We start from the raw sequence: 27,923 nt of genomic DNA on the forward strand, positions 1-27,923 counted from the left end.
GTGTGTTGTGCAGTCAATAGTGGCTAAATACTAAGTCTACTGTATATAGGTTGGTCCATGCAAATACAGTTGGCCAAGTAAATGTTGCTATGGAGATAATGCAGGACTTAGTGGAAATGAATAGTGAAATTACCCAGATAACATTGCTCCAAGAAAACAACACAGTTGCTTAATTCATTTCATTGGCATTTAGAAATCAATATACCAAAATAAAATGTGTAATTTGCTGATGTCTTTATAATCATGATATAATGCCTGGCCTATTATCCTATATTGTGTGGTGGTTTTGTTGTCGCTGAGGCTCAGATGTGAGGGGAGCGCTCAGCGTCTGCCACTCGTTTCCATTGGAACAGACAGGCTCCGAAGGCTGGCGGAGGATGCCGAGCTCAGGCCGGAAGATGTCTTATTTCTAATGTTTGACAGATTAAATAGCATATCGCCATGCAGCATATGACTATTGTGACATACTGATGAAGCCGATAGCGGTTTGCGGGAGGACGCAGGCGTCACGCGGCGATTGATAAGAGTATGTGGGGTTCTGGTTTCGCCTCGTCCCGACCGTGTGTGGTTGAACTCGGGCGGAATCAAAGCGTGTCCTTGGGGATATGTGGTTCCGACCAGCCTCACTCTCTTTATGGCTATATCATCGCAATCCCTTTACGGGACTACGGTGGGATCATGTCAGGATTGGGGTCGGATTCCTGGTGGAAGAAGACCATCTATATCACCGGTGGTGCCGTCCTCGCCGCTGCTGCCTACCTATTGCACGAGCTGCTCGCCATCAGGTAGGCTATACAATGGCAAAAAAATATGCTACAAATGACACACTCTGCAACGGTATTGGTTCACATGATCAAATGTGTGCATTTGTGTGATGTTTAGGCTGTGTTTTGCGTAGGCCTAATATACAATATTCACAATAATGATCTAAAATGATATAGCCATTCATACCCTCGGGGAATGGGCTGGGCGTGCACACTTGCTGTCGCCTCTGAACAGCTGCTCTTGACAGATCTCTGAATAACAGGATATTGCTGTCGTTTGTTTACATTTGTTCAAATACTCGCGGAATCATCTGTTCTTGCACTGTGGGCTAGATTGTACAGCTGTTTGATGATATCGTTCCCAAGGAGGCAAGGACAGGTGATGGGAAAAAATATTTGAAAGTGGAAAATCACGCGTCAGGTCTGGTGCCATGTCTTGAGCGTCAATATGAATTTCTCTAGCGCTGCAGCAGTGGTGTCAGAATGTTTAGTGAAAGCGGACGTTTTGTAGCCTACTGTTGAATGAAATGCGTCTGGTTTAATCTTTGAGAAGGAAGATTAATCCAGGCCTATTGTTAACGTAATGAATGGCGCTACTGTCCCCACGCAGTCCTCAGTCAAACATTTAGGCCTATGGTACATCCTGTAACGGTGGCTCCATATAATCTGTCACACACTCTAAGAGGAGTAGTTTTTGCATTTCCTAATTTGGAAACATTGTTGAATCATGTCGCATACGCCTACCACTGTCATGCTTCTACCATAAAAAACTACATTTTGACAGTAAATCTGCAGCATGTGTGTTATTCTATGCCATCCCTTTGAGTGGCTCTTCCCAAAGGAACTCCCTGTATCTAGGCCTAAGTACAATAGTGTTTATTTTACACGGTCCAGAATTTCCGCACCATTGGAAAAATGGACTGAGACGTAGCCTACGTCGTTTCGAGGGTTTCGCACCACGGTTGTATGGACAGGGACATTTTGTGGGAATGTGAGTTGTTTATTCTTGTCGTAGGCTGTCCCGCGCAAGACTATTGTACTGAAAACCTAGCCTATACATTTTATTAGCCAAAGTAGGCTATCATTTATATACATGTCATATTTATTTCCAGAAATTAATTTTACATTTTCAAGGCGTTACAAAATGCCTGATGATGTAATTGACTTTGGATGGAGTCCATTCCTGCTTTCTTGGACATGTGTGGCTATAATTCATCAAATTAATTTAGGTAAGAACTAGAGTAATTGCAAGGCAGCACGCCCCAGCACTGTAGGCTGTTTAATTATTAAAGCCAAAAGAGCTGTCTATGTCAGTCACCCACACCCACCATTTAAAAACTGTGGGGTAGAAATGTGAGGACTCTATCAGATTTTCACAAGCATGATTAACCTCCCAGGTCTTGATTTCAAGGGTAGTAGAGGATTGAAATAGAAGTAAAGACAAATCCTAGAGTTTCTTCTGCGGTAGGCCCATTGAATACCATGGAGTCAGTAATATGGTGACGAGTTTACCCTCTCAATATCTATCTCATTATCTTACAATTGTGTATTGTATCTGTGTATTCTTGTGTGCATGAGTGTTTAGACTGGTGACTTAAATATAGTGAGGGGACAGTTGTTCTAGGGCAATTCGACAGCATCAGAATTACACTTTGACTTAGATTTTTGAAAATTTTTCACAATTTATGCCATCAAAAACATTGATTTGAAAGTTTAACAAACTTTACAACTCTATGCACAAGGACTACTTTGAACAATTCACACAGAAGATTTCACAAACTCACATTTACTGGAAGAACTGTGCAGATGCAAAGTTTTGTAAACAGAAAAATCTCCCTCCGTTTTTAATACGACCCATGTCTTCCAAAAACACTTCATTTATCTTAATTCTGAGCAGATATTTATCTGCAGAAAGAATGGGGTGTCAGCCATGACATGGCTCCTTGAGTTAGAATTGTTTTGTTTGTTATTGAACTACAGTAGGTGAAGTGGATCTACAACTGGTAATATAATTACAGTAACTAAATTACATAATGAATCCATGATCTGTACTACACAAAAATGTATCATTATGGATATGAATATCATTATTTTCATGGTGGTGTATCCTGAATAGGTAAACAAATGTAGAAATATGCAATATCCTTATTTTGCATATTTGGGTATTATTCTACACAGTGGATATTATTGTATTGAGCTCCACCCTCCCCCCCAAACAAGACCACATTTGGTTGGTCCGGACCAGACCGAATCTGAAACGATCATAGACGTCAATGTTTCACAAGTTTGGACATCACAGTAGAGCACATTACAGTAGAGTACGGTACAGTACACCACCTGTACTGTCCTCTACTGTACTGTGCTGTCCAAACTTGTGAAACATAAACATCTTTGATTGGTTCAGATTTGGTCTGGCCAGGACGGCCTGACCAAATTCCAACTACTTTTCAATGTCCATGGATGTCCGGTGTCGGTCTGTGTCCAGTGTGTGAGGATGCTTGTTACAGTAAATAGAAAGAGAGTAGGTTTCAGTAAGAGCCGGGAGACATGACATTAACTGGAGAGAGAAAAAATAGAGAGAGAGCAGCAGAGAGAAAGGGAGGGGTTGTCCAGACTGTTTTCACGGTCTTGCTTTGACCTGAGATACTGTATATAATTGCAAGATGGTCTTGTCTCCGTCCTAACAATGGGAGTTGTTGTCCCAAAGGCGGGAAGGCAGGCAGTCTGCTTATCGTGGACAGGTTTTGACAGGAGTAAACTCTCTCGCTTTGCTTCTTCCTCTCTGATTTGACCAACAGGGGACGGAAAGGGAAAAACACAGTTATCAGCTGAACATAACAGTATGCCAGTGGAAGGGAGGACAGTAGCAGGGGACCCAAGTGTGATGTGACTAGTATGATTTCCCATTTTAGCCAATTCAATTGCAGTAATTCTGTTGCTGATTTTGCAGTAATTCCGTTACCGATTTGGTAACAGAATTACGAGTTTTAATTACTTAATTAATAGACCAACTAGAAAAACACTAACCACTTGGTAGGTCTACCTTGTTACTTCTGTGAAATGTCATTATCCTCCCTCGTGATGAAGAGAAATTAGGAAACATCTTAAAGATATGTGGGTTTTTGGTAACGGAATGTATAGATGCCTTAATTTTTTATTTTCTATATAGACTCTTCGCTTTCATTTGACACAATTTGACATGCTTCAATGAACTTCACATGTTGGTGCTCATTGGCCCTTGTATGGAAATGCCCTCTGTAACACAGAGCTCAGGGAATTGAAGAATAGTTCCTCTCGCTGCTATGTCACCATGCTATAATATGCACCAGGTGAGATCCCATCCTCCCAGTCAGATTACTAAGAGCCAGAAACAGCGCCGCAACCAATCTTACTCTCTCCTCTCTGATCTCCAATTAGGGTCGATGTTATGATATTGTTCTCACAAGCACAAGCTGACCTGGGAATAGCTGTACTGTTGTCACAGAAACGTTGATCACTTTTAAAGTGGCTGCCACAGAGATAACACTTGTTTTCAAGTATTTTATCTCATGGGGGCCTCCCACCTGTGTAGTTTGCTGTTGCCTCAGTACAGCACACCTTTTCAGCTGGCCTTTTTTTCTCCCCGGGTGCTTTCCAGGAAGGAGCAGGAGTTGGACTCTAAAGATGCCATCATCCTCCACCAGTTCTCCAGGCCACACACGGGGGTCCCCAGCCTCTCACCATTCTGCCTCAAGATGGAGACCTACCTACGCATGGTTGACCTGCCCTACCAGGTACAATAGTCTGTGTATGATAAAGTAGAACTTGAAAAGTACTGGTTTCCTGCACACAGATTAAGCCTACATTCCTGGACTTAAAAGCACTAAATTGAAATTCTCCTTATGCATTTTTTTTATGTTCAGGGATTAATCTGAGTCTGGTAAACCAGTCCTACATATTCGGATACAACTAGAGTGTGTCAATTTCCCAGTGCTGAACCCCATTCTGTTCTCCCCCTTGCAGAACTACTTTGATGGGAAGCTCTCTCCGCAGGGCAAGATGCCATGGATTGAGTATAACCGGCAGCAGGTGTCGGGGTCAGAGTTCATCATTGACTTCCTGGAAGAGAAGCTGGGCGTCAACCTCAACAAGAACCTCAGTCCCCAGGAAAGAGCCGTGTCCCGGGCTGTCACCAAGATGGTGGAGGAGCACCTCTACTGGTGACTCAGTCAATTAATATACCCACGGGTTCTCCAAAGCTACATTGGTGTAACTCCGTATGTCACAGCCATTCCCAAATTGCTCCCTACCCTCCCCCTTGGCCCGTAACCCTTGATGTTAGCATGTCTGAAGAGTTTAGATAGGTACACTAGATATACAAATGTATGTGGACACCCCTTCAAATTAGTGGATTCAGCTATTTCAGCCACACCCGTTGCTGACAGGTGTATAAAATCGAGCACACTGCCATGCAATCTCCATAGACAAATATTGGCAACAGAATGGCCTCACTGAAGAGCTCAGTGAATTTCAACATGGCACCGTCATAGGATGCCACCTTTCCAACAAGTCAGTTCGTCAAATTTCTGCCCTGCTAGAACTGTCCCGGTCAACTGTAAGTGCTGTTATTGTGAAGTGGAAATGACTAGAAACAACAACATCTCAGCCGTGATGCGGTAGGCCACACAAGCTCACAGAACAGGGCCGCCAAGTCCTGATGCGAGTAGCTCGTAAAAATCGTCTTTCCTCGGTTGCAACACTCACTTACCGAATTCCAAACTGCCTCTGAAAGCAACGTCAGCACAAGAACTGTTCGTCAGACGCTTCATGAAAAGGTATTCCATGGCCGAGCAGCCGCACACAAGCCTAAGAATACCATGCGCAATGCCAAGCGTCGGTTGGTGTGGTGTAAAGCTCCCCGCCATTGGACTCTGGAGCAGTGGAAAATTGTTCTCTGGAGTGATGAATCACCCTTCACCATCTGGCAGTCCGACAGACGAATCTGGGTTTGGCAGATGCCAGGAGAACGCTACCTGCCCCAATGTGTAACAGGGTTATATTGGTGATTCCCCTTGCCACTTTTTATTGTTAAGCCAATGGGTTTTTGGTTTTAGTTTTGTCTTGCCTTCACCTACTCAACATGGCATCTTATTGGCTGGTTTGCGTAGCTTGCTTACGAGGGGGGATGTTTCAGTTAGAATCGTCCCAGTGAACAAGCACCAAACCAGCGGTAAGTTGTTGGTTGCAAAGCACTGTACGTCAAAAGTGATCTTTATACTCCCAAGTGATGATTTAAATGTACAATTTATATCAATCGGTTTATACATTTTATCCGAACATCACACATAAGATGCAGTGTTTTTTGGAGAATATTAGTTGTGCATTTTGTTGTAAAGAATTCCCGCCAGTACTAGCTAGCAACTTACTGTGTCTGGTAGGGGGGGTTCATATATTTTGTACAGTGATGACCAGACACAGTAAGTTGCTAGCTAGTATTGGCGGGAATTCTTTACAACAAAATGCACAACTAATATTCTCCAAAAAACACTGCATCTTATGTGTGATGTTCGAATAACATTTACAAACCGATTAATATAAATTGTACATTTAAATCATCACTTGGGTGTATAAAAATCACTTTTGACGTAAAGTTAAACTGTTACAAATGCATAGTGCTAACTATAAAGTTTGGTGGAGGAGGAATAATGGTCTGGGGCTGCTTTTCATGGTTCGGACCAGGCCCCTTAGTTCCAGTGAAGCGAAATCTTAATGCTACAGCAGACGATGACATTCTACGATTCTATGCTTCCAACTTTGTGTCAACAGTTTGGGGAAGGGCCTTTTCTGTTTCAGCATGACAATGCCCCTGTGCACAAAGCGAGGTCCATACAAAAATGGTTTGCTGAGATCGGTGTGAAAGAGCTTGACTAGCCTGCACAAAGCCCTGACCTCAACCCCATCGAACACCTTTGGGATGAATTGGAACGCTGACTTCGACCCAGGCCTAACCGCCCAACATCAGCGCCCGACCTCACTAATGCTCTTGTGACTGAATGGAAGCAAGTCCCCACAGCAATGTTCCAACATTAGTGGAAAACCTTTCTAGAATAGTGAAGGCTTTTATAGCAGCAAAAGGGGGAACAACTCCACATTAATGCCAATGATTTTGGAATGAGATGTTTGACGAGCAGGTGTCCACATACTTTTGGTCATGTAGTGTATAAGCAGTGTAGTGGTAAAGTTTCCACCATATTGCTTTCACCTTACAGATCTGCAGAGATTGAAGGGTTAGGGCCAAGGGGAGGGTTGGGAATGAATTGGGACTGGCTAAGCTCACTGACAATAGTGTTCCCAAGTGGTCATCCACACAGCTACATTACCGATTTACTTACAGTAAATAGAAGGGTGGGACTCTACATTATCGGTGAGTCACTGCTGGGTATCTGTACTGGTGAGGCTTCTGCTGGGAAGTCACTGATGATGCATTCCAAATGGCACCCTATTCCTGATATAGTGCACTACTTTGTTAAGGAATAGGGTGCCATTTTGGACACAGGCTGAGCCTTTCCTGGTTGGGGCCCAGGGAAAGGTAGTCTGATGAATGACACATCTAAAAGCATTTGTTTCTGAGCATGAATGTCAAAGAAAAGAGGGAGTGCATACTTGCTCATCAAGCTCTTTTCTACAATATTTACAGGGTGAGAAATCAGTCAGTAGCATGTTTCTGTGCATCAGATCTTGTGAATCTCATTCAGAACCAGAGCCATGAATTGGAGGGGGGCGGGGGTTCCATAATATTGCTCTGCAGCTGTAGAGTAAGGGTTATTCATATCACTCTCATTTCCACTCCCTTTCTCTTGCTCTCTCTTTTTCTGTTTTTCTCCTGTCTTTTTCCCTTATCACCTCCTTCTCTACTCCCTCTCCTCTTTCCCCCTCCCTCTCGCAGGCTGTGTTTACTATCGATTACATTATTAATGGATGTGCAGGACTATGGGGCTGCTTGTTGCTCTGTTTGCACAATGCAAACAGTGCACAATGCACAATGCAAATAGTCCAGGTAACCATTTGGTTACCTGTTCAGGAGTCTTATGACTTGGGGGTAAAAACTGTTGAGAAGCCTTTTTGTCCTAGACTTGGCACTCCGGTACTGCTTGCCATGCAGTAGTAGAGAGAACAGTCTATGACTGGGGTGGCTGGGGTCTTTGACAATTTTTAGGGCCTTCCTCTGACGCCGCCTGGTGTAGAAGTCCTGGATGGCAGGCAGCTTTGCCCCAGTGATATACTGGGCCGTACGCACTACCCTCTGAAGTGCCTTGCGGTCGGAGGCCGAGCAATTGCCGTACCAGGCAGTGATGCAACCGGTCAGGATGCTCTCGATGTTGCAGCTGTAGAACCTTTTGAGGATCTCAGGACCCATGCCAAATCTTTTTAGTTTCCTGAGGGGGAATAGGCTTTGTCCTGCCCTCCTCACGACTGTCTTGGTGTGTTTGGACCAATCTAGTTTGTTGTTGATGTGGACATCAAGGAACTTGAAGCTCTTAACCTGCTCCACTACAGCCCCGAGAATGGGGGCGTGCTCGGTGCTCCTTTTCCTGTAGTCCACAATCATCTCCTTAGACTTGGTTACGTTGAAGGATAGGTTGTTATTCTGGCACCACCCGGCCAGGTCTCTGACCTCCTCCCTATAGGCTGTCTCGTCGTTGTCGGTGATCAGGCCTACCACTGTTGTGTCGTCAGAAAACTTAATGATGGTGTTGGAGTCGTGCCTGGCCATGCAGTCGTGGGTGAACAGGGAGTACAGGAGGGGACTGAGCACGCACCCCTGGGGAGCTCCAGTGTTGAGGATCAGGGTGGCAGATGTCTTGCTACCTACCCTCACCACCTGGGGGCGGCCCGTAAGGAAGTCCAGGATCCAGTTGCAGAGGGAGGTGTTTAGTCCCAGGATCCTTAGCTTGGTGATGAGCTTTGAGGGTACTATGGTGTTGAACGCTGAGCAGTAGTCAATGAACAGCATTTTTACATACAGTTGAAGTCGGAAGTTTACATACACTTAGGTTGGAGTCCTTAACTCAATTTCAACCACTCCACAAATTTCTTGTTAACAAACTATAGTTTTGGCAAGTCGGTTTGGACATTTTTCCAACAATTGTTTACAGACAGATTATTTAACTTATAATTCACTGTATCACAATTCCAGTGGGTCAGAAGTTTACATACACTAAGTTAACTGTGCCTTTAAACAGCTTGGAAAATTCCAGAAAATGATGTCATGGCTTTAGTCAATTGAAGGTGTACCTGTGGATCTATTTCAAGGCCTAACTTCAAACTCCTTGCCTCTTTGCTTGACATCATGGGAAAAAAATTGTAGACCTCCACAAGTCTGGTTCATCCTTGGGAGCAATTTCCAAACGCCTGAAGGTACCACATTCATCTGTACAAACAATAGTATGCAAGTAAAAACACCATGGGATCGTGCAGCCGTCATATCGCTCAGGAAGGAGACGCGTTCTGTCTCCTAGAGATGAACTTACTTTGGTGCGAAAAGTGCAAATCAATCTCAGAACAACAGCAAAGGACCATAACGGACCCTCCACCTCCAAATCGATCCCACTCCAGAGTACAGGCCTCTGTGTAACGCTCATTGGTTCAACGATAAACGCGAATCCGACCATCACCCCTGGTGAGACACAACCGCGACTCGTAAGTGAAGAGCACTTTTTGCCAGTCCTGTCTGGTCCAGTGACGGTGGGTTTGTGCCCATAGGCGACGTTGTTGCCAGTGATGTCTGGTGAGGACCTGCCTTACAACAGGCCTACAAGCCCCCAGTCCAGCCTCTCTCAGCCTATTGCGGACAGTCTGAGCAGTGATGGAGGGATCGTGTGTTCCTGGTGTACCTCGGGCAGTTGTTGTTGCCATCCTGTTCCTGTCCCGCAGGTGTGATGTTTGGATGTACCGATCCTGTGCAGGTGTTGTAACACGTGGTCTGCCACTGCAAGGACGATCAGCTGTCCGTCCTTTCTCCCTGTAGCGCTGTCTTGGACGTCTCACAGTACGAACATTGCAATTTATTTCCCTGACCACATCTGCAGTCCTCATGCCTCCTTGCAGCATGCCTAAGGCACGTTCATGCAGATGAGCAGAGACCCTGGGCATCTTTCTTTTGGTGTTTTTCAGAGTCCGTAGAAAGGCCTCTTTAGTGTCCTAAGTTTTCATAACTGTGACCTCAATTCCCTACCGTCTGTAAGCTGTGAAGGCCAGTTTTATTGCTTCTTTAATCAGAATAACAGTTTTCAGCTGTGCTAACATAATTGCCAAAGGGTTTTCTAATGATCAATTAGCCTTTTAAAATGATAAACTTGGATTAGCTAACACAACGTGCCATTGGAACATTGGAGTGATGGTTGCTGATAACGGGCCTCTGTACGCCTATTTAGATATTCCATTTTTTTTGAAGTCAGCCGTTTCCAGCTACAATAGTCATTTACAACATTAACAATGTCTACACTGTATTTCTGATCAATTTGATGTTATTTTAATAGACAAAAAAATTGCTTTTCTTTCAAAAACAAGGACATTTCTAAGTGACCGCAAACTTTTGAACGGTAGTGTATGTATGTATGTATGTGTATATATATACAGTCATGGCCAAAATTTTTGAGAATGACAAATACTAATTTTCACAAAGTCTGCTGCCTCAGTTTGTATGATGGCAATTTGCATATACTCCAGAATGTTATGGAGAGTGATCAGATGAATTGCAATTAATTGCAATGTCCCTCTTTGCCATGCAAATGAACTGAATCCCCAAAAAACATTTCCACTGCATTTCAGCCCTGCCACAAAAGGACCAGCTGACATCACGTCAGTGATTCTCTCGTTAACACAGGTGTGAGTGTTGACGAGGACAAGGCTGGAGATCACTCTGTCATGCTTTTTGAGTTCGAATAACAGACTGGAAGCTTCAAAAGTAGGGTGGTGCTTGGAATCATTGTTCTTCCTCTGTCAATCATGGTTACCTGCAAGGAAACACGTGCCGTCATCATTGCTTTGCACAAAAAGGGCTTCACAGGCAAGGATATTGCTGCCAGTATGATTGCACCTAAATCAACCATTTATCGGATCATCAAGAACTTCAAGGAGAGCGGTTCAATTGTTGTGAAGAAGGCTTCAGGGCGGCCAAGAAAGTCCAGCAAGCGCCAGGACCGTCTCCTAAAGTTGATTCAGCTGCGGGTTCGGGGCACCACCAGTACAGAGCTTGCTCAGGAATGGCAGCAGGCAGTTGTGAGTGCATCTGCACGCACAGTGAGGTGAAGACTTTTGGAGGATGGCCTGGTGTCAAGAAGGGCAGCAAAGAAGCCACTTCTCTCCAGGAAAACCATCAGGGACAGACTGATATTCTGCAAAAGGGATTGGACTGCTGAGAACTGGGGTAAAGTCATTTTCTCTGATGAATCCCCTTTCCGATTGTTTGGGGCATCCGGAAAGGCTTGTCCGGAGAAGACAAGGTGAGCGCTACCATCAGTCCTGTGTCATGCCAACAGTAAAGCATCCCGAGACCATTCATGTGTGGGGTTGCTTCTCAGCCAAGGGAGTGGGCTCACTCACAATTTTACCTAAGAACACAGCCATGAATGAAGAATGGTACCAGCACATCCTCCGAGAGCATCTTCTCCCAACCATCCAGGAATTTTTTTGTGTCGAACAATGCCTTTTTCAGCATGATGGAGCACCTTGCCATAAGGCAAAAGTGATAACTAAGTGGCTCGGGTAACAAAACATTGATATTTCGGGTCCATGGCCAGGAAACTCCCCAGACCTTAATCCCATTGGGAACTTGTGGTCAATCCTCAAGAGGCGGGTGGACAAACAAAAACCCACAAATTCTGACAAACTCCAAGCATTGATTATGCCATCTCTCAGGATGTGGCCGAGAAGTTAATTGATAGCATGCCAGGGCGGATTGCAGAGGTCTCCCTGCCACCCTGTTTTACTGCCTACTGGGCTGCTAGAGGCCTACAACACAGTGTATATTAGGCAGCCTGGATTCACCTGGTCAGTCTGTCATGGAAAGAGCAGGTGATCCTAATGTTTTGTACACACAGTGTATGTGTTTCCATATGATTATACTATACTACCACCGGGTTAATAACCTGTGTTATGCTTGTGTAACTATACAAGACGATAGCTTACTGCCAGTCGGCAACCTGTCTGTGTGTTTTCTATATAAGACTGTACCATAACCTGTATATTTTTGTTTCTAAACAGGACAATAGCCTATTGCCAGTGGGTAGACAACCTGGAGGAGACCCAGAAGATGCTGTCAGTCACTGGTCCTCTCAGTGACATGCTAAAGTGGATCCTCGGCCACCTGAACAGCAGCATGGTGCACAGGGAGATGTACGGCCATGGCATCGGACGCTTCTCCAAGGAGGAGGTTTACAAGCTGATGGAGAAGGACATGCGCACACTGGCCGAACTGCTCGGTATGTATGGAGCAGTACATGCGGATGGGAGGGTAGGAGTAGACAGAGGGTTAATCCCAAATCAACCTATAGGCACTTGTGTAGATATGAGAGGATCGGACAGGTGTAAGCAATCTAGTGAAAATTCTACCTGGCCCATCAGAGTGCAAAATGGAGCAACAACCATATTGCTGACAGCGATCCAATCCTCTCAGATCTACACAAAAACCCAGGTGATAGGGACTAGGGGTTGATTTGGGATTCAGGGAGAGACTAGGGGCAATTGAAGAACAACTGATGATGTAGCCAGTTTCTCAACGCTCTCACAGTATTGTCAGTGTTGAGGAATTGGCTACTGATGGAGATATGAGGAACAATGGGAAAGGAAGGCTTCCTAATCATCCGGTATCAATTATAACATGGGGCCAGTTGAAGTTCACTGTAAGATTGACTTTGTTGTGGGGTATGTCCTTTATGCAGAGCTCCATTTTACTCTCTTCCACTCTCTAGTGGTGAGACACTGTATATGCACTGTGCTTCCAACTACAATATGTATTTTAGTCGGGGAAAGAGCAGAGGAATGTCTATTGATTTTAGCAGAAACTCTTTGCAAGGTGGTAAACTATAGTGTAATATGTGCAATCTGAATTTACTTTATAATGCTTTGAATATAACCCCCCCCCATGCACCAACAACCAACAAAATTAACAAAAGAGACAAAGGAAAACAATGCAAAAAACAAAGGCCATTTTTAAACAATGGATGAGGTTTTCTTCGTAATTTACTGGAGAACCATTTAGGGTTCAAGTCGAACTTTTGAATAAGTGAAGCTTTTAGAGAGAGGTTTAGTGCTTTTATATTTCATAATCTCAACCCACCCAGTTCATATTAATTAAAGAGAGAGGCACGCTTTATCTTGTCTGGTTTAACGTCTCAGATGAAGTGAAATGTTTTTTGCTCATATGATTTTAAAAACGAATCATCAGGAGTAGGCAGCGCCATAAGTGAGTAAACTGAGATATGACTAAGGAGTTAATCGGGGCAATTTTCACAAGTTTTCTATTGAAATTCATTTTAGAGAGCTCATTTTATATATTTTGTGAAATGAATACCAAGTATGTCTACTTCACCCTCAGCCCATTTTATAGGTAAACTGCAGGGTAATGTAAACATTTAATTTTTTTTAAAGATCCAATATGTAATATAGTACACTCATAATTAGGTTTTAGTCCAGAGAGTCCAGAAAAGTTATCTAGAGCTTCAATGAGATATTGCAAAGATCGGACTCTTTTTTTCAATTTTGCCTAAAATGACATACCCAAATCGAACTGCCTGTAGCTCAGGACCTGAAGCAAGGATATGCATATTCTTGATACCATTTCAAAGGAACAGTTAAGTTTGTGGAAATTCATATAGGAGAATATGACACATTAGATCTGGTAAAAGATAATACAAAGAAAAAAAAACGTATTTTTGTTGTTTGTTTTATCACCTTTGAAATGCAAGAGAAAGGCCAATATATGACTTAGGAATCTAGGCGCAATTTAGATTATGGCCACTAGATGGCACCAGTGTATGTGCAAAGTTAGACTGACTCAATGAACCATTGCATTTCTGTTCAAAATGTTGTATCAAGACTGTCCAAATGTGCCTAATTGGTTTATTAATACATTTAAGTTCATAATTGTGCACTCTCCTCAAACAATAGCTTGGTATTATTTCAGTCTAGTAGCTACTGTAAATTGGACAGTGCAGTTAGATTAACAAGAATTTAAGCTTTCTGCCCATATCAGATATGTTTATGTCCTGGGAAATGTTCTTGTTACTTACAACCTCATGCTAATCACATTAGCCTACGTTAGCTCAACCGTCCCGTGGGGGCAAAACCAATCCTTTAGAGGTTAATATAAAACTTGAATGTCGAGTGAGTTTCCTGTAAACAGTATATGTTATATTTATTTTCTTTTAGCCACGTAAACAGTATATGTTATATTTATTTTCTTTTAGCCACGTAAAGACTGATCTTTTGTAAATAATTTGCTAAACCATTAGAATTATAACTGGCTATACTTATTTTACCCCTTACCATAACTAGATACTATTCTCAGTCTAAATTTACCATAATTAGTGCTTGTAAGGTTACTGCCGTAAGAGGTATTATGACGGTCAAAATTTGAGATTTCAAATGTCTGATATTTAGAATTCAAGAAATAGGTTCTAGCAATATTTGTTTTATTCCCTTGCCTGTTTGCCTGTGAGCCAGTGCCACAGATGTTAGAACATTGAGACAAGATATTATGTGTGTAGCAAATCTGAGTAGGTTGATGTGTATGCTATTGGATGTGATTTAGTAAGAGTGTGTACGATGTCTGGATAAGAGTACGACTATCAAGTATGATATCTAAATAAATAATAACCCAGCCAATTTGCATGGTTGATTGTCTGTGTGTAACAAGAAGTGCGTATAGCCTTAATATTCATGATGATAACTGTAATCCATATCGCATCACCATCATAGTTGCATCATAATTACCTTTAACAGAAATTTCATAGAAAAACATCCCAGCATTTCCATAGCACTTGACATTTCACATGATCATGAAAGAGACCTTGCATTACTATAGAGACGGCTTCACTATAGTACAAATGTATCCCATACAATATGTTGTTATTATTCCCCAATGTCGCTGTTCTGATACCTTCCCCTTGCTTGTTGTAAACATAGATAAACATGTAGACAAAGATATAGAAAGAAATTCAAAAGGGGTGATGGTCTTAATTAACAATAATATTGATCCAAATGTGCAAATTGTCCAAACAGATCCTCAAGGTAGATGGATTATTTTAAATATGTTATTGGACAATAAACAAATATGGCTTGTTAACCTATACGGTCCGAATAATGATGATCCAAGCTTCTTTGAAAATATATATAAGAATTTATCAACTCTACAAGCAACACTAGACTCTATTATTATAGTGGGAGATTTTAATACGGTCTTAAATACCTCTATAGACCGGAAAGGAAATCACACTACAAACTATCACCCTCAGGCACTTAAGGAAATCATGAATGTCATGGATATATTGGAATTAGTGGATATATGGAGACTTAAATACCCTGATTTAGTGAGATATACATGGCGGAGGCTGAATCAAGCTAGTCGTCTTGACTACTTTCTTATACCATTCTCTCTGGCACCAAAAGTTTAAAAAGTGTTGATAGGGGATAGAATGCGGTCGGATCATCACATAATTGGCATATATATTTCTCTTACAGAATTTCCACGTGGGCGAGGATATTGGAAATTTAATCAAAGTCTACTAGATGATAAATTGTTTAGAACTAGGACAGAAGATTTTATAACTGACTTTTTCAGACATAACATAGGTACAGCAGATCCCCTTATTGTATGGGACACTTTTAAGTGTGCCTTTAGAGGCCATGCAAATCAGTACTCATCTATAAAACAAAAGCAATTTAGATCAAAAGAGTCCATATTAACAAAGGAAATTGAAGGACTAACAGTACAGTTAGATAGCAATAAAAACGGCACCATAGAGGCACAGAATAAGTTAGAGGAAAAACAAAAAGAAATGGAGGAACTTATTCAAGAAAGATCCAGTGTAATATATTATAAAAATAAAGCGAACTGGATGGAATATGGGGAAAAATGCACCAAATTCTTTTTCAATCTTCAATATAGAAATGCTACCAAAAAAAATGTATTAAAACTTGTTACAAATGATGGAGTCACGCAAGATTCACCAAAATATATTTTGAAAGAGGAAGTAAAGTACTTTAAGAATATGTTTTCGTTTCAGGCTCCTCCATCTCCACTAACTGAAACTAATTGTATGGATTTTTTTCCTATTAATAATGTAAAATTAACATCTGTACAGAAAGACTCATGTGAAGGCCAAATTACAGAGGAGGAACTGCTTGATGCAATTGGGGCCTTTAAAGATGGGAAAACTCCAGGGCTGGATGGCATACCAGTGGAAGTATACAAAACTTTTTTTGATATACTCAAAGGACCATTATTAGCTTGTTTTAACCACTCCTATATAAATGGTAGATTATCAGACACGCAACAAGAAGGTCTGATATCGTTATTACTGAAACAGGACTCAAGTGGTATATATAAAGATCCAGTCCAATTAAAAAATTGGAGACCTCTTACACTTCAGTGTTGTGATGCAAAAATCCTAGCAAAATGCTTGGCGCATAGAATAAAAAAAGTTTTGTCAGATATTATTCATCCTAATCAGACAGGTTTTTTACATGGACGATACATTGGAGATAATATAAGGCAAGTACTGGAAACAATAGAACACTATGAAATATCGGGGACACCAGGCCTGGTTTTCATAGCTGATTTTGAAAAGGCTTTTGATAAAGTACGACTGGAGTTTATATATAAATGCCTAGAATATTTCAATTTTGGGGAATCTCTTATAAAATGGGTTAAAATTATGTATAGTAACCCTAGGTGTAAAATAGTAAATAATGGCTACATCTCAGAAAGTTTTAAACTATCTAGAGGAGTAAAACAAGGTTGTCCACTATCGGCATATCTATTTATTATCGGCATATCTATTTATTATTGCCATCGAAATGTTAGCTGTTAAAATTAGATCAAACATTAATATTAAGGGATTAGAAATCCGTGGCTTAAAAACTAAGGTGTCATTGTACGCTGATGATTCATGTTTTCTTTTAAAACCACAACTAGAGTCTCTCCAGGGCCTCATAGAGGATCTAGATACCTTTACTATCCTCTCTGGATTAAAACCAAATTATGATAAATGTACCATATTACGTATTGGATCACTAAAAAATACACATTTTATATTGCCATGTAGTTTACCAATTAAATGGTCTGACGGAGATGTGGACATACTCGGTATAAAAATCCCAAAAGAAAGAAATGATCTCACTCCAATAAATTTTTATAGAAAGTTAGCAAAAATAGATAAGATCTTGCTACCATGGAAAGGAAAATACCTGTCTATTTGTGGAAAAATCACCCTGATTAACTCTTTAGTCATATCACAGTTTACCTATTTGCTTATGGTTTTGCCTACACCTAGTGACCTGCTTTTTAAATTATATGAACAAAAAATATTCCATTTTATTTGGAACGGCAACCCAGATAAAATTAAAAGGGCCTATTTATATAACGAATATGAATTCGGAGGGCAGAAATTATTAAATATTAAAGCATTAGACCTCTCACTAAAGGCATCAGTCATACAAAAGTTATACTTAAATCCAAACTGGTTCTCTAGTAAATTGGTACGAATGTCTCATCCTATATTCAAGAAGGGCCTTTTCCCCTTTATTCAGATTACACATGCTCACTTTCGGTTGTTTGAAAAGGAAATAATCTCCAAAATATCCTTATTTTTTAAACAAGCCGTAGAAAGTTGGTTGCAATTTCAGTTTAATCCACCTGAAAGGACGGAACAAATAGTACAACAAATATTGTGGTTAAATTCAAATATAGTAATTGATAAAAAAACTGTATTTATTGAAGAAATGTTTAAAAAAGGTATAATTTTTGTGAATGATATCATAAATAGGACTGGTGGAGTTATGTCACACATGCAGCTAACACAGACATATGGAAATGTCTGCTCTACCCAAAATTACAACCAATTAATTGCAGCATTACCACAAAAATGGAAGAGGCAAGTAGAAGGGGAAAAAAGTAAGGAACTTGTATGTCGGCCCTGTATTAAAGAACATAAATGGTTAAAGAAAAGTGTGATAAATAAAAACATATACCAATTTCATTTAAGGACCAAAAAACTGACAGCTGTGCCATATAAATTGCAAAATAGTTGGGAAGAGATTTTCGATGTACCCATTCCATGGCACATGGTTTATGAATTGATACGCAAAACAACGCCGGATTCAAAACTTCGAATTTTTCAATTTAAATTACTGTACAAAATTCTTGCAACTAATAGAATGTTATATATATATATGGGGTATACAATCTTCCCAGCTCTGCAGATTCTGTTGTGAGGAGGCAGAGTCATTAGATCATTTATTTTGGTATTGTCCATATGTAGCTCGTTTTTGGTCACAGGTCCAGGAATGGCTGAAGAATTGCAACATTTGCCTAAAACTAACGCTACAGATAGCAATACTGGGGGATTTGAAAAGCCATAGTCAATCAATCAATAATATAATAATTATTTTAGCAAAAATGTTTATTTTTAATTTACAATCTATAGAAGCTATGAGAATAGGAAGGTTCAAGTCTTTTGTGAAGCATCACAGCACAGTTGAAAAATATATGGCAAATAAAAATCCGAAATGGATGATGTTGGAAGATAGATGGGAGGGGTTGAGTGGAACTGAAGGGTGGGACTAATAACAAGATAAACAATGTAGGGCATACGGGATCTGTGAAATGTGTATTTGGTGCGGAGCTTTTGTGAAATAGCACAGTTACAAGTGGAAATAAAATTGGATGGACAACAGAAATAGAGGAAGGACTAAGAACAAATAAGAGAGAACTATTGTAAAGTGGACTGTGTCTGTAAGATGGGTATAAGATGTATAAATTGAAGGTAAAAGCAGAAGTGTTTATTATTTTACTCCAATTGGGGGATCGGTGGTAGGGTGCGGGGAATAATAATAAAGGTATATTCTTTTAAAAAGTATGTATGTCTATATAGGTATGTGTATGTATATATGTGTATATGTATGCATGCGTGTATGGATATATATATTTACCCCCAAAAAATATGGGGGATTGGAAATGATGCAGACAATTACATTGGAAGCAACATTCTTTCCGCAAGATTAAGCTGATCCACCCCCCCCCAAAAAAAAAAAAACACAACACAATGCCACAGATGTCTCGAGTTTCTGAGGGAGTGTGCAATTGGCATGCTGACTGTAAGAATCCACCAGAGCTGTTGCTAGAGAATTTAATGTTATTTTCTCTACCACAAGCCACCTCCAACCTTGTTTCAGAGAATTTGGCAGTATGTCCAACCAGCCTCACAACCGCAGACCACGTGCAACCATAAAAGCCCAGGACTCCCACATCCGTATTCTTCACCTGCAGGTTCATCTGAGACCAGCCAGCCGGACAACTGATGAAACTGAGGAGTATTTCTGTCTGTAATAAAGCCCTTTTGTGGGGGAAAACAAATTATGATTGGCTGCGCCCCTGCCCAGTCATGTGAAATCCATAGATTAGGACCTAATGAATTTATTTCAACTTTTTGATTTCCTTATATGAACTGTACTCGTGGAAATTATTATATGTTGTGTGCCTTAGACCGCTGCGCCACTCGGGAGTGTAAACAAACACACTAAACTAAATAGGTACATAACACTTACCATATCTGAAGGCCTTCTTAGACCTTTTTTGGTCAGGTGTTTGGTGAATTAGGTTTCCTCTGCTGTCGCTCTCTATCCATTGGACAGGGGCAAGGCTAGTGGCAGGAGCAGGTGACTGTCGCTCGCTCTTTCTGATGCTAAAGTATTTATTAAAATCAAACATAGAACGGGAATCTTGTACAGTACAGTATGTATTGGTATTATGGTATGTACCCACAATTCAACTGCCCTAAAAATATACTGGGGAAATGGGAAGAAATATCACTAACAACTGCATATTGAAAGTGCAATGCTCTGTGATGGCTTTCTGGAAGGACCTCCTCAAAAAAAATTAAAAAAAATAAAAAAAGATATAGAAAAGATAGATAAGCAAAAAAACATATTCAATTATAGAAAAGTTCTCGACAATAGTGAGAGGTAGAGAGAGAGTTCAAGTGTGTGTGTATTCATATCAACTTCATAGTTTTCAGATATTTTTACAGTTCCCATACTTTGTTTTCCGTAACCTGACATCCCCGTAGAATTTAGTACAGCCACTGTGTCATGGAGCTGTCTCGGAAGAGCTGTCCATCTATAAAGTGTGTGTCCCCAATGAGAAAGGCACGCTTACCCCTCTCCCGCCTCTGCTCTGTACAGGATACAGCCTCTTCGGACATCCATTTAAGCTCCCTTTCCCTGCTTTTGATCAGCTCTTTTTGTTGGAGGTGTTCAAATTTTGCGATGCTAGGTCGGGGGACTCTTGGTCTTGTCGCTCCAAGTCTGTGCGCTCGATGGAAAGCCACCTTGTTTACAGTCTCTAGAGAGGAAGTTTCAAGACGGATTGCATGAACTCTCTGATCGCCCGCTCTGGATTATTGGATGCGTCCTCAGGAATCCCAGAAAATATTAGATTTTCACTCATGCTGCGGCTTTGTATGTCTAGTAGCGACTCCCTCACCACCCTGTTTTCCCTGAGTAGACAATCCCATGTTGGAATCGATAGTTACTTTGGCTGAGATTGCCTTGTTCTCTCCCTGAAGCGTGAGAATTTCACTCTGGCTAAACTCCAAACTCCCACGCAGCCCTGCTATCGCCTCACACAACTTTTCAAGTGTTGCATGGATTCCAGCAAGAGCATTGTCCTCTACATAAACGGTAAGTAAATCGTCCGTGTCTGTAGATGAATCTGTCTTTCTTTTTTTTGTCGGGTTAGAATATTTTGGGAGTTAGCCGGATCTTTCCACGCTGGAGTATGTTGTTCCTCCATAGCATAAAGCTGTTGACACTAGTCGATTTCCCTCAGGATCTCCTTAGTATCCAGGTTGGCTCTGATCTGCAACCAGTTGTTTACAAATGTTTTAAACGTTGCGTCTTTCCCACGACGACAGAAGATGTAACCATGAGTTGCAAAATGCGCAATCCCACTTCCATACAAAGTTGCTTTCGCTGTTTTGTTTGTAATTTACAGGCTGCTCCGTGTAGAGTCTGAGGCACTCAGCAGGCTTTTCTTATTGTGTTCTCTTATAGTGTGCTGATGGTTGGTTTGATATATGTTACTGACCCCAGCTGTTCATCTGTCCTGCAGGAGATAAGAAGTACTTCATGGGACCTAAAATGTCGACAGTAGACGCTGCTGTGTTTGGTCACCTGGCCCAGGCCATGTGGACACTACCCGGCACACAACCTGAACAGCTCATCAAAGGTCAGTTCAATCTCTCAGCCTCTGTGAAATGTTTTACTCGTACTCACAATACCAAAGCATCATAATTGATTGATTTTGAAAGTGTGCATTGTGATTGTGTTACTGTTATGTTGTTATCGAGATTGTATAACAAATTCTGTACCTAATGTATTATTCTATAGATTTAAAGGCAGCTGTAGAATAGGATGTAATGTCCTCCTTTTTTATCCAAGTGTACTTGCCTACTTCTTCCACTAGATGACAGTGAAAGACTGTAATGTGCAGTGTTGTTGCACATTTGCTAGTCATGGTTTCAGTCTTTAGAGAATGTTTGATCAGAGATCAAAGACCAGTCTCTTTTCATTTTCGAACTGTACAAAATCTGACAATCAAAGTTTGAGTAGGAAATCAAAGGATACTCTGACACTGATGTACATTTTCTTTGAGTACTGATGTTGGAACCTGTACCTCCTCTATTCCCTGTCCACTGTGTTTTAGGCGAGCTCGTCAACTTGGCCATGTTCTGTGAGCGCATGCGGAGAAAGTTCTGGCCTGAGTGGTTTGTGGACATAGAGGACATGTACTATGACGGAGCAGACACTGACAGCAGCGAGGGCTCTCCTACATGCCTGATGGACTTTGGCCTGTTCTCCCGGACAGACACCATGGAGGAGAGTGAAGCCTCTGACAAACACTCACACACTCACTCCCCCGATACGGACCACTCGCTGTTCGACTCAGACGTGGGCACGGGCTCGGAGAACGAGCCGCGGCTCAAGTGTGACCCTCCTAGTCCTGACCCTCCTAATTCTGCCCCTTCCAGCCCCAGTCCCAACCCTTGACCCACCCTCATCCAGGTAGGTGGGGTGGTTTTGACTGAGGCGGTCAGACGGCCGGAACTTCAAACTAATCAGGGCGCTGCTATCTGGATTGGCATCATAGAGCTGCGGAACACGGAGGCACAGTTCTCGCTTCTGCTGCTGCCTCTCCCTCTCTTTCAGAGATCTGTGCTCGCACATGGAGGCACAGTTATATTCCATGACGACTGAACTATATCCTAACAATGTAATATCAGTGCGCTCAGAGAAACTGGGTATTTATATGCGGAGCGTATAAGTCGAACCCCATGTTACATGCGTTACATTATGATTTCCTCACCCCTAGTGATGGTGACATTGCCAATGTGTCACAATCACAGACATTGCCTTATTTGTGTCAGTTGTCCCAGGGTACAGACTTGTGTGAAACATTATGAGAGAGATTGTTGGTGGAACCAGTTAGTGGTGTGTCTGTCCATGGAATACAGACAACAGGGCTGTTTCTTAGAAATGTAGCCAGTGAAAGAGAGACCAAGATGATGGTAGCAGAAACATGAAATCACTGGATTTTAGAGAACAGGGGTCAGTCATTTGCTAAGACTTGGACATATTGTCAAGTGATATATATAAAGAGTCTGCTTACTATGGCGGCTGCTCTAGTCTGTGTCTTACTAGCGGTGGGCTATTCTACTAGTAGTCCTATGGTTTGTGGCTTGCTGCTGAGCATCAGCCATAATCACTGGCCTTTCCATCAACTCTGTGTCTAACTTCACTCTAGTAAAGGAGATTGGGATACGCAAAAGGAACTGGAGATGTAACACTCTTGTCCGAGTACACTTACCAGTACAGGCTGGTTGTAGAGCTGACTCTTGTATTTCACCACTAGAGGGTGCTCTATCTATACATTCATCCTGCTGTCTATTTAGCTCTATGGTCTGGAGTCCTGCAGTTTTTGCCACTTGGAATGTTAAAGGCCCAGTGCAGTCAAAATGTGATATTCCTGTGTTTTATACAGTTGAAGTTGGAAGTTTACATACACTTGGGTTGGAGTCATTAAAACTCGTTTTTCAACCACTCCACAAATTTCTTGTTAACAAACTATAGTTTTGGCAAGTCGGTTAGGACATCTACTTTGTGCATGACACAAGTAATTTTCCCAACAATTGTTAACAGACAGATTATTTCACTTATACTTCACTGTAACACAATTCCAGTGGATCAGAAGTTCACATACACTAACTTAACTGTGCCTTTAAACAGCTTGAAAAATTCCAGAAAATGATGTTTAGAAGCTTCTGATAGGCTAATTGACATAATTTGAGTCAATTGGAGGTGTACCTGTGGATGTATTTGAAGGCCTACCTTCAAACTCAGTGCCTCTTTGCTTGACATCATGGGAAAATCTAAAGAAATCAGCCAAGACCTCAGACATTTTTTTTTACACCTCCACAAGTCTGGTTCATCCTTGGGAGCAATTTCCAGATGCCTGAAGGTACCACGTTCATCTATACAAACAATAGTACGCAAGTATAAACACCATGGGACCACGCAGCTGTCATACCGCTCAGGGCGGAGACTCATTCTGTCTCCTAGAGATGAACGAACTTTGGTGCGAAAAGTGCAAATCAATCCCAGTACAACAGCAAAGAACCTTGTGAAGATGCTGGAGGAAACAGGTACAAAAGTATCTATATCCACAGTAAAACGAGTCCTACATCAACATAACCTGAAAGGCCGCTCAGCAAGGAAGAAGCCACTGCTCCAAAACCGTCATAAAAAAAGCCAGACTACGGTTTGCCACTGCACATGGGGACAAAGATTGTACTTTTTTGAGAAATGTCCTCTGGTCTGATGAAACAAAAATATAACTGTTTGGCCATAATGACCATCGTTATGTTTGGAGGAAAAAGGGGGAGGCTTGCAAGCAACATCTCAAGACATCAGTCAGGAAGTTAAAGCTTGGTCGCAAATGGGTCTTCCAAATGACCAATGACCCTAAACATACTTCCAAAGTTGTGGCAAAATGTCTTAAGGACAACAAAGTCAAGGTATTGGAGTGGCCATCACAAAGCCCTGACCTCAATCCCATAGAAAATGTGTGGGCAGAACTGAAAAAGCGTGTGGGAGCAAGGAGGCCTACAAACCTGACTCAGTTACACCAGCTCTGTCAGGTGGAATGGGCCAACATTCACCCAACTTATTGTGGGAAGATTGTGGAAGGCTAGCCAAAACGTTTGACCCAAGTTAAACAATTTAATGGCAGTGCTACCAAATACTAATTGAGTGTATTAACTTCTGACCCACTGGGAATGTGATGGAAGAAATAAAAGCTGAAATAAATCATTCTCTCTACTATTATTCTGACATTTCACATTCTTAAAATAAAGTGGTGATCCTTACTGACCTAAGACAGGGAATTCTTTACTAGGATTAAATGTCAGGAATTGTGAAAAACTGAGTTGAAATGTATTTGGCTAAGGTGTATGTAAACTTCCGACTTCAACATTATATATTTCCACACTGAGATTGGAATGATATTGTGAAAATGATGATAATGCCCTTTTAGTATAACAGCTGTTTGAAAAGACTGTCTGAAATTTCAGTCTGTTTTGGTGGGATGGAGTTTTGGCCTGTCTGGTGACATCAGACCAATAAGAATAGAACATTAGAAAATAGAGTTCCAAACCTGTCTGCCAATAACAGCTAGTTTTCAGTTTCCCCCTCCCCACCCAGACCACTCCCAGACAGTCCTAGCTACATTTTTGCTTGAGAATTTGCTCTTTGCTAAGAAGCTGTTTTTGTTTCTTGTTGGCCATTTTAATTGAAAACAATCACAGTAAGGTACTTAAATGTTACCCAGAAAGAATTTGATATTGAGATAAAAACAGCTGCATTTGTTTTCACTTCAGTATTAACACCAAACTAATACAGAAAGTTACTGAAACAGAATGGAAAGGCCCATTTGTAGCAAGTAGTGTTATCCCTTTATGTGTGTGTGTGTGAGAGAGAGAGAGAAAGAGGAGAAAGAAACCGGAAAGATGATAGTGGGCTGTAATATGACTACATTACCAGGTATGGTATAAGCCGTAGTGCACAGAAATTATGAAGAGAGGGGTTGAAAATGAATCGTGAATGCAGGTTTGATTTTGCTTTCTTTACTCAGTAACTCACACTTATTTGAAAACGGTGCCAGCACTTTTAAAAATTTAAATTTGTCATTAACTTAAGTTTAGCAATGTTTTATCGTTTGTATCTTTATTGCTCTCAAGGAGAGATATATGTTTTTTGCAATATTTTTGTTGTCATGTTTAAAATGGGCAAAACTAACGCACCTAGGACGCTGGGGATTGTCGTGATAAGATGGTATGGCCAAATGAATGGAATGAGACATGTACAGTACATCAAGGACACCGTTCACTGGATGTCTGTGTTGTAGCTAGGCATTTAAGTTGGAATATTGATAGGTGTGTATCAGGATGAGCCTGAGAGAAGATCATATTTATTCGCAAAGTTGCAATGTCAAAGTAAATAATTGTTTGCAAAGGCACACAGACAAAAGACCAAATAAAACAGTAAATTGTCAATCTGCTAGGATTATGCTCACCCTACCTCCCAATGATGACACATAAAATTGCAAAAACAATGGGGACCAAGACGTGGATCTGTCTAAACCTTTGCTCAAGTGTCTTTTAATTAGACTTTTTGTGTCTGTAATTGAGAAAATATTTCTGAGGGAGTTTGATTGAATTGCGTTGTCTTATTGTTGAAAGAAAAAAAGATTTAGAAGCATGGGTGGACCAGACCCGCAATGAGAGAACCGCAGATGCGGTGCTATCGAATGGGGCAGAGCTGCCTCCAGAACCTGATTCATCCCCCAAAAAACGTCAACCTGCGTTATATTATTGGGATGTGTTTTTACCATTCTGCATATGAATAACTCATGTCAGTGCGACTGCTTTGTCAAGCTATATTAGAACAAGCTATTTCCTGCTAGTGGAAACATTACATTGCGGGGGAAATGTACGTAAGTGTGATAAACTCATGAATCCACTGTAACATACTGACATGGATGTCCAATTATGATTACCCGTAGGTGTGGTGGCTGTATGACAATTACTCTCACTGATTCAATTAAACAATAGCTGTGACAATAAAAATAAAAAAAAGATCTTTGTATGAGTTGTGTTACTGTGTGTCTGAACGTTGGTATTTTTTACCGTAAATGTACTAAATTTGCGCATTCAGTATTTATAATAATTCATTTCACAATTATTTTCACCTCTAACATTATTTGCTTGTGTACATATATTAGCATTATACATATTAGTACCCTATATTATTACTTTGCATTTATTGTGTGTGTTTGGGTCTGTGTGTGTTTAGCATGTGAGCCACAGTGTTTTCAATCAGGCTAACGAGTGGCAGGCATCCAGGCGCGGAGGCGGGCTGATTAAGGCTCTGCCAGGCGCTGGAGGCAAGGAGAGGAGAGGTGGAGGAGAGAAAGCTGGGGCTCGGAGAGAGGGGGCTGTGTGGTGGTGGTGCTGGGCTGGGGGAGAGAGGGAGAGAGGGCCACGGATCAGGAACCAGGATCCCCAGGGATGGAGCAGGTGTATGCTGCGAGCGAGGCCTTTGGGCCCGAAGGGGCACACACAGCTTAAAACAATCTGCACAGCTCCCTTTTTTAATTTTCCTTTTCTGAAACACCCCACCTCTCTCACTGCCTCTCTTTTCTTTCTCTGTGCCCCCTCTCTTTATTTTTCTCACTCTCTCTCTCTCTCCTTAGCCCTCTCCCTCTCTCTCTCATGCTTAACAGATCAGTGCTCCACAAAGAGGGATAAACACAGAGGAAAATTAAAAAGGGAACTCCCTTGGCACACCAAAACAAATTAGAGCAAACAAATTACACTGAGTCAACACACAAACACTAGAGCATCTGTGGCTCTGGACTGACTGAGGGGAGCTGGTGGCATCCTTAACCTCAGACACCACCATTACAGCCACCAACCCACACACTCTACAGTCTTGTAGAGTTACACTAACAAACTTTAACAGATTAACTCCAACCAGCAAATTTACAAAAAAAATGAACATATATATATAGTTAGGTATGCCATGACTGTGCATTCACAACTACAGAATGAATCTGAGATTGTTAGCTCAGTATATTTAAGAGTAGCCCATACACGTGACATATAAGAGGTATGAGAAGTTAGTGGTATGTTAGTATTTCAGAGAAAAAATGTGTATGTTTCAAAAAGTGGTTGTAGGAGTGAGTTGCACAATTTGTGCTTGAATCGTAATGTGGGTGAATTCAAGTCCTAATATATGATACATATGTTATGAGATTTTATGATAATTTTTAAGTTAAAGTTCTGTCTGTACATTTCATTAACCATGGCTAAATTCACTGTATATCAACATATTCAAGCATATTGATCTGTTCCACTGTGAGTGTGAATGTGTGTTTTTTGATGGTTTTGGCTGGCCCTTCCCTTGGCCCTCTGGCAGTGGCAGTGACCCGTCCATCTGCCTTCCACTGTCTGTCTGGGGCCCTGGGGGACAAGGGCCACTGTGACCTCCGGGCCAGCTGGTCATCCTCCAGAATCACCCCTCCTCTGCCAGGTGGGTCCCAATGGGCCCCGATGGACCCCGGGACACGTCACAGTACCTCCACAACCAACACAGTACACCCACAACCAGCCGCCTGCCGCAGCCCCCACAGGCTCAGGTGTTCCCCACAATGCCTGGGTTCAGGGGGACTTGACACCAATAGGTGGCGCTGTTTTCTTTACTAATTACACCTTTATTTATTCATTGGCATGTGGAGGCTTCCAGATGACTTTGACCGCCCCACTCGGTCATGGGGTAGGTGTG

General features: G+C 41.6%; 1 protein-coding gene across 1 annotated transcript; it reads left to right on the forward strand.

Annotated features, from left to right (window-relative positions):
• The first annotated feature begins 328 nt into the window (after window positions 1-328).
• LOC139564460 (failed axon connections homolog) lies at window positions 329-26,225 on the forward strand. Its single transcript, XM_071383998.1, has 6 exons — window positions 329-785; window positions 4,402-4,537; window positions 4,767-4,963; window positions 12,009-12,226; window positions 21,136-21,252; window positions 21,730-26,225. The coding sequence occupies exons 1-6, from the start codon at window positions 529-531 to the stop codon at window positions 22,071-22,073; spliced, it is 1,269 nt and encodes a 422-aa protein (XP_071240099.1). The 5' UTR covers window positions 329-528; the 3' UTR covers window positions 22,074-26,225.
• Window positions 26,226-27,923: the final 1,698 nt, after the last annotated feature.

This window comes from Salvelinus alpinus, chromosome 35 (genome assembly GCF_045679555.1).
Source record: "Salvelinus alpinus chromosome 35, SLU_Salpinus.1, whole genome shotgun sequence".
Lineage (NCBI taxonomy): Eukaryota > Metazoa > Chordata > Actinopteri > Salmoniformes > Salmonidae > Salvelinus > Salvelinus alpinus.

Excerpts from the sequence above, each read along its gene's own strand:
- LOC139564460 (XM_071383998.1), top strand. The coding sequence starts at position 529 with ATGTGGGGTTCTGGTTTCGCCTCGTCCCGACCGTGTGTGGTTGAACTC. Across the intron at positions 786-4,401 it reads CACGAGCTGCTCGCCATCAG|GAAGGAGCAGGAGTTGGACT; the intron begins GTAGGCTATACA and ends GGTGCTTTCCAG. Across the intron at positions 4,964-12,008 it reads GTGGAGGAGCACCTCTACTG|GACAATAGCCTATTGCCAGT; the intron begins GTGACTCAGTCA and ends GTTTCTAAACAG.